The 13,049-nt window shown below is 46.1% G+C and overlaps 1 protein-coding gene across 4 annotated transcripts in view; it reads left to right on the top strand.

Moving 5' to 3' along the window:
* The window catches only part of LOC126548107 (probable phosphorylase b kinase regulatory subunit alpha), a 111,407-nt gene that overhangs the window by 51,715 nt on the left and 46,643 nt on the right, over positions 1-13,049 (top strand). For all 4 annotated transcript variants that reach the window (XM_055063175.2, XM_050196217.3, XM_050196216.3 and 1 more), the window contains 2 exons: positions 6,269-6,345; positions 6,525-6,603. In XM_055063175.2, the coding sequence (XP_054919150.1) occupies positions 6,269-6,345; positions 6,525-6,603 (156 nt within the window). The remainder of the gene's footprint in view (positions 1-6,268; positions 6,346-6,524; positions 6,604-13,049) is intronic.

Here is a 13,049-nt window from a genome sequence, read left to right as displayed (position 1 = left end):
TGAGGCGATGACGGGCGACATCTCAGGCCTGGGTGGCTAAGGCAATAGCATCGCGAGCGTAACCAGTGCTGGGTGATTGTACTACAGAAGGTAGCAACGTGTCGAAGGGCAAGGTGGGGTTGCGGCCATACAATAGGTAAAATGGTGAAAATCCGGCAGTGTCGTGACGGGACAAGTTGTATGTGAAAGTGATGTATATTAAAGCAACGTCCCAGTCGCGGTGATCGTCAGAAACGTACATGGCCAGCATTTCAGTTAGTGTGCGGTTGAGTCACTTGGTGAGGCCGTTCGTTTGAGGGTGGTACATGGTAGCAAGCTGGTGTTCTGTAGAACAGGAGCAGAGCAGATCATCGATGACCTTCGATAGAAAGTAGCGGCCGCAATCCGTGAGTAACTGGCGAGGGGCGCCGTGGTGCAGGATGACGTCGTATTGTAAGAAGTCGGCGACATCTGTAGCGCAGCTGGTTGGCAGCGCTCGTGCGATGGCATATCTCGTGGCATAATCTGTTGCTGCAGCAATCCATTTGTTTCCTTTGATGGAAATTGGAAAGGGGCCAAGGCAGCCGAGGCCCACATGGAAGAAGGGCTCTGTAGGTACCGTATTTACTCGCATAATGATCGCACTTTTTTGTCAGAAAAAATTGACGCAACTTCAGCGGTGCTATCATTACGCGGGTTATATTTCCCGCAAAAATATATATTTTTTTTCATCCCGAATTTGCTGCAAAATGACAACAGGTCAACAAATAGGTGGCTGCCACTGTATGTAGTGCGGGACACCAAAACAAAAATGGCAGCTGGCGGAGCAAGCCGAACGCGCCGAACGCGATTTTTTTTCTTCTCGTGAGTATATTACGTGCATTGAAACAGTTTCTTCCGTATCAGTAATGAATAATATTGTTCATATCGGCAAGTTTGCGGCAATAACGTAGCCATGTCCACTTTGAGGGGACAGAAACAGATGGGCGCGCTTAGCTGCCAGTGACATAGGAACATATGGCGGGCAGGCTGCGGAAACTGCGGCATTTGTCTTCACTACTATCCTAATACGGCACGTTTCAGCTAAGGGTGGGCGAATATCTTAGCTGTGTTACAAGCGTCGACGTAAGAACAGGGTACACTTCTAACGTATCAGTGTAAACGTGTCTGTTATCGTTGCCGCTCGCGATTTGTTGCGTGCCCACGAGTGCAGACGAGAAGAATCGAAAGGCGCCTTTTTTTGTTGTTGTTGTTGACCACAACCATTATAAAGCCTACACATAACAAAGGCAAGTTTGGTTGTAGCTTTGTTTTTTTTTTTTTTTTGTCATGGAAGTGCGGAAAGTGATGAAAGGAATGAAATGGGGCATCTGCTTAAGAATGTTCGGTGCGTGCAGACCGCTTGGTTTGTCTTGAAGAGTCGTTCATGTAGCGTTCGAGAGATGGTAAGTGCGATCATTATTAGCTAGACTTGGCACACGACATATCGCTGTGGCAAGTTCGGGGTGCGATCATTACACAGGAAATAAAAACAAGCTAATTTTGACGACAAAATTCAGGGGTGCGATCATTACGCCAGTGCGATCATTATGCAAGTAAATACGGTATATCAATTGGTTGAAGCAGACCAGCAGGAGGCATAGCAGGCGTCTTCCGGCGCTGACACAGGTCGCAAGAAACGACATAACGGCGCACAGAGCGATAAATGCCGGGCCAGAAGAAGCAGCGCCACTCGTAGTGATGCCAAGATGTCCAGCAGTAGGAGTGTCATGAAGTTGCTGGAGCACGGCCAGTCAAAGGTGCATGGGAACGACTAGGAGGAGCTCCGGGCCATCAGGACGAACGCTACAACGGTATAATGTTCCATTGCGCAAGGTGAACATTCGGAGGGACGGGTCATTGGGCTAGGAGCTTAGGCGTTTCGTAAGTGTTCGAAGAACAGGATCTTGGCATTGCTCGTCACCAATATGGAGGAAGCCAGAAAGGGATAGAACACTGATGTCCGAGTCTGCATCAGTATCGACCGGTCGATCCGTGGGATTGCGGGACAGGCAGTCAGCGTCTTTATGATGCAGGTGCCCTGACTTATACATAATAGAAAATGGATATTCTTGTAGACGCAATGCCCAACGTGCAAGTCATTCAGTTGGGTCCTTCAAAGAAGAGAGCCAGCAGAGGGCGTGATGATCAGTTACGATGCAGAAGCTCCTACCGAAAAGGTACGGTCGAAATTTCGCGACTGCCCATACGAGCGTGAGACATTCTTTCTCAGTAATGGAGTAATTTCGCTCGGGCGTGGAAAGAAGGTGGCTGGTGTAAGCGATGGCACGGTCTTGGCCCTGTTGACGCTGAGCGAGGACAGCGCCGATGCCATGACCACTCGCGTCAGTTCGTACTTCAGTGGCCGCAGAAGGGTCAAAATGTGACAGAATTGGGGAAGTTGTAAGCCGCTCAATCAGGGTAGAGAAGGCTTTTTCCTGCGGTGGTCCCCAAGAGAAAGAGACATCTTTCTTAAGAAGGTCAGTGAAAGGGTGAGCGATGTCGGCAAAAATAAGCGTATAAGCCCAGAAAACTACGGACATCATTTGTTGAACAAGGTACAGGAAAATTTCCCATGGCGTGAACTTTCTGTGGATCAGGTTGGATTTCGGCGGTGTTTACGAGATGGCCGAGCATGTTAATTTCACGGAGACCGAAATGGCACTTGGAGGAGTTTAGGTGAAGGCCAGCCCTGCGAAACACAGAGAGTATGGTTGTGAGGCGCTGCAGGTGGCTCTCAAAGTTCGGCGAAAACACGAACACAATCACAATCACACAGTCACATCGTCGAGGTAGCAGAGGCATGTAGATTACTTCAAGCCGCGCAAGAGGGAGTCCATCATGCGCTCAAATTTAGCTGGCACATTGCATAATCCAAAGGGCATGACTTTAAATTGGTACAGACCGTCCGGTGTGATGAAGGCAGTTTTCTCGTGGTCCATCTCATCGACGCTAATCTGCCAATAGCCGGAGCAGAGGTCAATTAATGAAAAATATTGGGATCCGTGAAGGCAGTCAAGAGTGTCATCAATGCGAGGCAGGGGATAAACATCCTTCTTTGTTATCCTGTTTAGGTGACGGTAGTCAATGCAGAAGCGCCATGAGTTGTCTTTTTTCTTTACTAAGGCAACTGGTGATGCCCGTGGGCTAGTGGATGGTTCAATGATGTCCTTGTCCATCATCCTGTCTACCTCTTTTTGTATGATGGCCTTTTCTGTTGCAGAGACACGATATGGCCGCCTATAAATGGGGCTGGTGTCACCGGTGTTGATGCGATGCGTGACTACAGATGTCTGGCCCAGTTGACGGTCGTCCAAATCAAAGATATCCCGATAAGATGACAGGAAGTGATGAAGAGCTGTTGTTTGCTTGGAAGGAAGGTCAGGGGCAATAATCTTAGAGACATCATCCGCAGGCGTCGAGTACGAAGGAGTGGGTGACAAAGGTTCGTTGGTACTGAGGAAGGATTCAGAGGTCAAAGAAGAAATCTCAAATTCTTTCAAAGGAGTGATATGCACTATGGCAATACCGTGTGGCAGCACTTGCGACGAAAATCCAAAATTGAGGATGGGCACACGAGCACAGTTTTTGCGGGTCCGGATTAAGGGGCTCGGTAGGGCAATATTGCGCGACAAAACCATGTCAGTAAGTGGCGACACGACGTACTCGCCATCAGGTACGGGAGGACAGGACGTCAGGAGGACGTTTGTAGCCACCTGTGGAGACAGCCTTGCATACACAGCAGAACATAAGCGGTGTGAAGCACAAGTTGTTGCTTCGGCAGGAAGCGGCAGATCCAACTGTACAACACCTGCGGAGCAGTCAATTTGGGCAGAGTGTTTCGAACAGAAGTCGAGGCCGAGAATTAGGTCGTGCGGACAGTGCTCAAGGACGATAAATAAAACAATGGTATAATAGCCCCCAATGGTCACACATGCTGTGCACATTCTAAGAACAGGTGAAGTACTCCCATCGATGACTCACACAGTGCACAATACGGCGGGCGTCAGAACCTTTTTGAGCCTTCGGCGGAGAGCAGCGCTCATAACTGAAGGCTGCGCTCCTGTGTCAACGAGAGATGTAACAGGAACGCCATCAACTTCAATGTCCAGTAGGTTTCCACATGTAGGCAGGGTCAACAGAGGATTTGTGGGCCGGGTCGGAGTTGCAGCTTCAACTCTGGGACCTGCGCCGCCTAGTTTCCCGAAGTGAAGCAACCAGTTGCAGAAGGGGACGAAGAGCGGTGAACGAGAGGTGAACGGGACCTACGACCTTGCGGAGACGGGGAGCGGCTGGATCTTGGTGGAGCACTGTCGGCATTGGATGTTCCTAGTCGGCGTATAGGGCGAGAAAGTACGATTGTCTGGCGCTTGGCGGTAGTGACTCGGAGACGACCACCGAGGAGGCGACGACCAGTGGTTGCGGCAATGACGGGCGATGTGTCCAATACCAGAACAACTAAAACAGATGGGTTTATCATCCGCTGTGCGCCAGTGAGCTGGGTTGCGATGCAGTGGCTGAAAGCTTTGCATCTGGAAGCGTGCAGCCGGAGTAATCTGGTAGATGTTTGTATGGCCGACCGAGCAGAGAGATGGAATGCCCAAACTTGCTATTTCCTCCCGAACGACCGCTTGTATAAGAGATAGCGGGCATGCTTTCCCGACACTCTGAACGAACTGGAGCCGGAGCCACGGCCTAAAGCTCACCGCGAACGATGCGCGTTATATCGTTCGGTCCTGTCGGCTGAACGAACCGTGGCAGGTCTTCGCAAGGAGATGTCGCGGCGGTATTGGGCAATCTGTCGAAAGTTTGAGCGATGCGGCGACCCTTCACTTGTTCGAAGCGCCGGCACTCCTTTATAATTGCATCCACAGTGGCACAATTCTTACACATCAGGAAATTAGTATGTTTAGTACCTTTTAGTATGTGACCAATCTTGTCTGCCTCAGTCACGTTGCTATCAGCCTTGCAACAGAGGGCCAGCACATCCTGTATGTACACGACATAGGTTTCTGTGGACGTCTCAGCGTGGCACCCAAGTTCTTTTTTTTGCTGCCAGCTGACAACCGACAGGTCTGCCAAACAGGTCTCGCATTTTTTCTTTGCAGACATCCCAGCTCGTTAGGTCATCTTCTTGTGTATTGTACCATTGCTTCGCAGTTCCTCTCAGATAAAATATCAGGTTTGCTAGCATCATTGTTGGATCCCACCTGTTGTTGTCCCACACTTGCTCGTACATCATAAGCCAGTCCTCGACGTCGGCGTTGTCTGTGCCACGAAATGTCCCCGGGTCCCGCGGTTGAGTGAGGATGACCATTGACACGGGCTGCTGAGGCGTTGTCGCTTGTGTCGGTTGATTTGCCATTGTCGCGGCAGGTAGATGACGTCCACTGTGAAGTTCCGTGATTGTACCCAGCACCTTCCACCAAAACGTTGCAGGAAGAAAGCAGGCCCACGAGTGTAAAATAGTGTATATTTACAACTGGTGTATATGGCGTTCAGGCAACTGCCAGACTTTGTCTTCCATTAGTTCATGTCACTTTCTTCTTTCCCTTCACTGTAACAATATGATCAATTTGCAAAGTCAAAAAGTCATTTAAGCCTTGGTTTGGTGGGCGTTTTGGGGAATTTCCCCTTCGCTGTATGCCAGAGGTTTTCCCAAAGTGCAACAAATGCAATTTCTGTTTAAGAAACACGTTAGCAAAGTTAAAATGCTGCTTGACTGTCTGTGAAAACATTAAGCTTAGTGTAAAGGGCATTTTGGTGACTTTGCGAGCAGTGATGAGTTAAGTTATGGTGACAGCAGGCTCAGCAGTGAAGGTGAGCTTGGATTTGATGGTCCATTTACTGTTGACTGAGAAGGCAGAGTGGGTGCTTTATTTGTCTATGTTAAATGCAGCGTTGATCTAGAAATATGATTGAGGCGTTTTCAAAGGCCATGTGCAGATTGAGAACAGACAAAGAAAGAACAAAAGAGTGAAAGAAAGATGGAAAGAAAGAGAGAACGAAAGAACCTTTAAGTAGTGCATTAGGTGCTTGCATGTATCGTTGAGGAGGTTGACCTACAGCCCCATACGTTTACTTCTCACTGTGACTCGTTATGTCTTGCAAGAAGTCTGACACCTCCGATTGTATAACTTAATGCATTGCCATGTGTGCAGCAGGCTTTCACCTTCATGTGTTACAGGAGTGTAACATGCTGCCGAACTTTTTTTTAACAAGTACGATGTCCCATTCCTATTCTTTACAGGCCGTGACAGATCTGCTTGTACGGCAGAAGCAAGTTACCATAGGCATGCCACCGATGAATGAATACACCATCACAAGGCAAGCTGCATGTAGATGCTCACTGTTTGCCTGCCTGTCTTTATCTTTCTCTCTCTTTGATTTCAATCAAAGTACTTCTATGCTTTTTCTTGTCTGGCGTATGCAGAGTCTTTAAGTAGCACTGTAATGTATCTATGTGGGTAGATTTGGGGACTAACACGTTTTTGTGATGTTTGTAGGCCACAGCCAGCGAAACAGCTTCGTATTATCATTTACAAAGCCCATGGCGCTGATAAAAGTGCGGCTATGTTGACCCAAGTAAGGCATCTGGTTCACTTGGGAGCTTGAGGTGCACTCCCACTGCCTGCCTGCCTGCCTGCTGGCACCTCTTCTGTGGCAAGCACTCTTTCAAGCATGGCATGGTACTCACCCCATCATTCACTTGAATGGCACGCACTCTTTGTTCTGGTGCTTATTGCCAGTGCTATCCCTTATGCTAGAAGTGCAGCATGTCTGCCTGCTCTTTTGTTTTCCTTTGGACTGATGGTCTAATTTTTGTCTATGTCCTATGTTTACTTTCTCTATAAAGGAATTTTATTTTGTTTGATTCACGTTGAGTGGAGGGGGTGCAGGGTGTATGTTGAACAACACATGATTCTGGTTGGTAGATTCTCTTCAATGACGATTACGAACCAAGAAATTTTGCATACAAAAAGTTACATTAGCTTTATTGTAGTTTATTCACATCTATAGCATCTGACCAGCGAACAGTGTCATAGCCAGCTTTTTATGTTGTGGGGCTATTGGTCAATTTTCTCTAATTGAACACTTCAGCATTCATGTTACTAGAAATGGAGGAGGTGCATTGACTCAAAGATAGATTGATTTGGTAGAAACACAAGTATAAAGGGATAAAGGACCTGCATTCTTGGAAAGAATGAGTAGGCTGAAAGATGCTATGACTCTATTTAAGGTTGCATGTGACATAAAGAGTGCTATGGCAAGCAGGCATACTGTGCATGTTCTGGTCTGCAAGCTGCTGTACTTGTGTCCACATATTGTTAATGTAACAAAAAGTGCACTATCACATTCAATATGTGCTACAACATGGGCTCTTGTGGCTCAAGGTGCTCTGAGACTGCACGGCAGTGCCAATATATGGAAAATTGGAGACCTAAATGCACTTCCAATTACTGCTATTTAGTTTACAAATTTTTCGCACATTGACACTGCCGTGTGGTCTCAAAGCTCCTTGGCCCACAGGATCCTGTTAGTAGCCCATATTGAATGCAATAGTACCTGCTAAAAGACACTTCCAGTGGTGTAGGTAAGAGCTCTGTCAACTTGGTTTCCTTACTCCTGGTTACGTGGAAGGGTCTACATGCAGACCAAAGTAACAATGACCAGGCATGGGAGTATAGTTTTTCTGTGAAGAACACTGCATAACACTTGCTTTCCTGATGCAGTGCCTGCTTGGCTAAAAAAAAGGCTGTTTGGTGCTGTGGTGCATAATATAATAGAATTTTTTCACATCAAGAGGACAGAAACAATGCACTGTTTTAGTTTGTTACACAGAATGATATCCTCTATATTTGTCTATTTCATTTTTTTTTTTAACTGTGGTTCATGGTGGTTTGTGGAGCCCGAGGGTTCCTCAAAGGTGCTCAAGGGGGGTTCGCAGGGCTGCTATAGATTCACACTATCATTTGTTGAAAGAGCAAGCAAGATGTCTGGCAATGTATTTTCAACAACCTTTGTCTATGAAGCCATATCCTCTATATTGACTAAAATCACATCAAATCAAAAACAAGAAATAGCGTTTGCATTGAACTGGACTTGGGTATCTGACTGCCTTTAATAGAACCTGATGTCAGAACTGTTGCTTAACAAACCTTCCATAACATAACCTTTATTTTTGATTGTGAACAACAATCATGTTTGTGTACCTTATGTGAGAAATGTTGCTTAACCTAACCTTTCATGACATAGCCTTTCCGATTGATTTTGGACAAGTGATGTATGTGTTATACACCTAAAACATAATATTGGCAGATTTAAATACATAATGTGTTTTTAGTTATGACTCCAGCACTACATCTGGCTTTCTGTGCATGATTTTGCATTTATAAAGAAATTTCATAACATAATTTCATAACATGTGAGAAGGTTGAGAGTCATGCTCTGGCTAAAAGTTTGAAATCCATTTGTATAATTGCTGTACTTTATTGGCTGGTGCCTTGTCCTGCACTGCCTTTGGCATCTTCTTTCTGCCTGTGAGTTGGCAGTCATCCTTTCTGTCTTGCAGTGTGCTTGCTGCAGGTTGATGAGAAGATTGTATGCTTGGCTTATGAGTTGTCAACCCGCCGTGGTTGCTCAGTGGCTATGGTGTTGGGCTGCTGAGCACGAGGTCGCGGGATCGAATCCTGGCCATGGCGGCCGCATTTCGATGGAGGCGAAATGCGAAAACACCCGTGTACTTAGATTTAGGTGCACGTTAAAGATCCCCAGGTGGTCAAAATTTCCGGAGTCCTCCACTACGGCGGGCCTCATAATCAGAAAGTGGTTTTGGCACGTAAAACCCCATAATTTAATTTTAATTTTATGAGTTGTCAGATGCTAGATGAATAACAAGATTTAAATAAGTGTATGGTCAAGCCAAAACTACTTATTCTAGCAGGATATTATGAGAAATTTTGGTTCCTATGTTCTTGCCTGTGTTACTGACCTTTACTGCTGCTTGTGCACAGTGCTTGTACATGACTATAGCAGGAAACAAGTAAAGGAAAATTATTTGCGTGGATAATTGTGTTTGATAGCAGCTGGCTTATAGGACAGTAGAATACCAGTAAAAAAGATTTTGAGGTCAGGTGTGTTTCCGTCAATCAGGCTTCTGTTTTTGAAAGTGCCTGTTTTTGTGGACTATAATCTGTGGTCTGTGCACACAGATGACATTTTTTTATGCACATATACTCCGTGGGCACAAACTCTTAATGAGCTCATATTAACCCTTTCGCTGTCGGACCTTTCTGGCCGTGACGCACCCCCAGTGTCGGCTTGGTTTCAGGGAACGAGCATAACAGGGAATGAACATAGCAGTTTATTTTTGATTATGATTGGTATACAAATAACGTAGTCAATGCTATATGCACATTTCAGTGTTCTGCAGCTGCTGTTAGTAAACATCATCATCATCATCAGCCTGACTATAAAATCCGTTCAACAGCCGAATCTGACGATGCGGAACCCTCTTCCTCGCATGCGACTCTGTCCGAGTCCGAATCCGAGCTCAGCTCGTATTCTAAATCGGAATTGAGCCACCGCACCAATGAGCAGACGAAGGTCCCGCGCACTCAGCCATCCGAAAGTAACCGCGCGTTGGGAGGATGCGCTTTCAGTCGCCCGCACAACGCAGAGAAATGGGACGTTGCGTGATCAAGAAGACAGAGGGAGATGGAAAAAGGCTAAACAAAGTTCGAAGGGCTTTACGTTTACTGCTGCAAGTCGGAAGCGAGGGTTCGGCGAGAGAGCGAAAGCTGCAATCGAGTCACTCTTTTCGGAGAGGCAACGGCACGTGCGCCTGAACTTGACGCGCCGTAGCAGACACACCAACAGAAGAAAAATAAAAACCTTCAAACCAGCGGAGATGGCAGAACAACCCTTGAACCCATAACCACAGGCGCGCGACGCATGATCCAGCGAACGCGGAGCCACCGCGCCACTCAGCAAAGAGAAAGTAGGGAGTGGCAGTCGCACCGTACTCTTCAATACATCGGTTAACACAGGTCGGGGAGAATATACGAACTTGTAGAAAGAGTCAACAGATGGCGTGGCCAATTCAGGAGCGCCAGCTTTGCACTCAGGCGCGAAATTTTGAACGCACGATAGAGAACGTACTGGTACGTCAGTGACACCGTGGGGGGGAAGCGCGATGACGTACCGGTACGTCCGTGACAGCGAAAGGGTTAAAGCATGTGTTACAATGGAAGTTTCTATATTACCAGTGGCATGTGCCACAACACCAGGCCTGACTGCAGTTGTGATTTCTTACTGTAGTGCATTACATATAGAAATCAGCAACATTTTTTTCATTTGTAGACATTTTTTTTAGGCACCATGTTGTTTTTCCATCTATGATCATTGCATGAAAGTGATGTGGACAAGCCGTATTCATCTGAGATGGTAACTAGCTCATGTAAGCGTGACAGACAAGCTGTTACTCATAGAAAACATGAAATGGGTTAAAAATGGGCTGCTGTCAGGTAGAAGTGAAAGTGCGACATTGAAAATGCCACTGACAAGATCAGTATATGTGATGCCTGGGCATGCAGGTGCAACATTACCACTACCGCTTGGCTGAAACGCTAACGTGTCGCTTGCCAACTTGTGCTGCTTTACATGGGAGAGAGTCTGGTGTGGGAATTAACATATGAGGCTGTAACTATTGTGGAGTGTGCTACTGCTCAAGGAGCACTTGGGAGCTATGCAAGTTACACTCAGTGCATGAATGTGTCATTTAGCATTTGTAGGTTTGTTCTTATAATTAAATAGGTATGGATAACAACAAAACATGCTTTATCACTGCCTTTGCATTGAAATCTTTCTTTGTAGATCATTTCACTGCGAAAATTCGTATTTTTTTTTAGTTTCCCCTGTTTCCCCACCTGCATCCTGCCAAGCATCGTGTGTTGGTGTATGGCAACATCTTTGCATGAAGACAGACCCTGCTAATACATGGAAAATATTACACAAGTGAAACAGTGCAATGATATCTTCAACAAAACATTAAAAAAGGGGAAAAAATGAATGACAGTATTACAGTAACAGTAATGAGCACTTGCAGTTGTGGGGTCCTCCTATGAAGGTCGCCTATTGCACTTCATTTCACAAAGTTTCATGATGAGAAAAAAAAAAGGTTTTTATGTAAGTGTCCAGCCTGTCAACTAGCTTGTATAAGACATCTTAAAAAGCCTGACTCTTGCTGCCACTCCCCCAGGTGTGTCGTGTTTTCCTGATGTTGTAAATACTGTTGGCTGCATATGCCACAGTGTGATGCTGAAGTTTGTGATTTGCAAAGTTGCTTGTTCTTGTATTTCTTTTATGTTAGTCTTTTACTTGGCGTGTACATTTCTTCCACTGTTCTCCAATACAGTTTACAGTTGACAAAACCATCAATTGCATCTCAATGCTTGCTCCAATTCTCGAGTTGCATGTCCCTTCAGTGGCCAAACTGGTCCTGGTGCATTGCCATGGGCACTTTTGCAGCCCACCATGCAACTATTAATGTTACCATGGTCAAGGGCTCATAATACAGCAGTCACAAACAAAAAACATCATTCACAGCACAAACATGCTGCCCCTTTACAGGCACTTGCTTTGCTCGTTGCCCTAGGCTGCACAGGAACAAACTTTTTAATGTGAAGCATTATTAAGATCAGCCTGTGGGTTTCTTTATATGTTTGGCCAGGTAGCCTTAATCGCAGTGTCAGTAATAAAAATTCCGGCAGAACCCATCTCCCACTGAATGTTGACGTTAATGCGATCAGCATTAAAGTAGCGTAGCAACACACCATACTACCAATGCCGATCATGCCAACCATGTCGTGTATGAGGCATGTATGCAGCCGGGCTCCTCTCTCGCACTTCCCACTGGACGTGCTGCGCCATCTAGCACTGCCACCGCGATGTCCATGTGTGACACATGCCTGAATATATATTCAAACAAGATTTTTTTAATACCTATATAGGATTCGATTCCACCCAACATTGGAGAAGTCTGAAACAATATTTTTTTGTCACTGAAGAGCTGCACATACCCAGTGCCACATACTCGGTCACCAAATGTTAGCATCAAAGAGGTTCACTGATAAGCGGCACATACCCAGTGCTGCATACTCTAGACCCAAGTTTTCTTCAAAGCAGTTCATTGAAGAGTGGCACACACCCATTGTCACATACCTAGTGAGCCAAGTCGGTTTGATGGGTGCTTTCGAACTCGGTTCCCTCAGCACAGCAGCCTGGCAGATCTACCCACAGACCACAAACAACCGGTCACCCAAGTTGTCTGGAACACTGTTAGAGATGGATAGACTTCTGTCCATCCGTCCGTCCGTCCAAAATAGGTTTCAAACCCGTGACTCCTAACGCAGCAGCCTCATGCTGTACCAATTAGTCCACACATGAATGCATGCATAGGCTAGCTAAAGCTTTAAAATGCTTGATGCTTGCTTCACTTCGCATAACGACAATTTACTTATAAAAGTATGAGCTTACCAGCTTTCCCCATCCTTCTCTAGTGGCAGCTAGCAGTTTGAGATGCGATTTGCCATTGCAGTCCCTTTTGGATCAGCCCAGTTCAGCCCAGATGCAACATCCAGCAGGTGTAGCATGTGGAAGTATTTGTTCATACTCACTACACTGATGTATTATGCTTTCTACTCCTGGTAGCATTAGGTGTTCCCTCAACTGCAACCTCCAGCCCACACCTGCAAAACCAGTGTAGGCTGTTGTTTGAGAGTGATGTCAAGTGTTATCCCCCTCATTACCTCTCATACACATCAGGGCCGGGATAACTTAAAACTATTCCAAACATTTTGACCTATCACAGAGGGCTAATGGCGTATTTGGAATAAAAACAGATTGGAGTAGTTCACAGTATCCCGGCTCAGGTAGTTCACCTCGTTCAGTGCACTACCTGAGTTTTGTCATTCTCATTGTGCTGATGTGTCATGTACTGTACTTGAGATAGTGTTACTTGTACTATTACG

The sequence above is a fragment of the Dermacentor andersoni genome, chromosome 1, assembly GCF_023375885.2.
Source record: "Dermacentor andersoni chromosome 1, qqDerAnde1_hic_scaffold, whole genome shotgun sequence".
NCBI classification, from domain to species: Eukaryota; Metazoa; Arthropoda; class Arachnida; order Ixodida; family Ixodidae; genus Dermacentor; species Dermacentor andersoni.
This window is presented reverse-complemented; position numbering and strand designations above follow the sequence as displayed.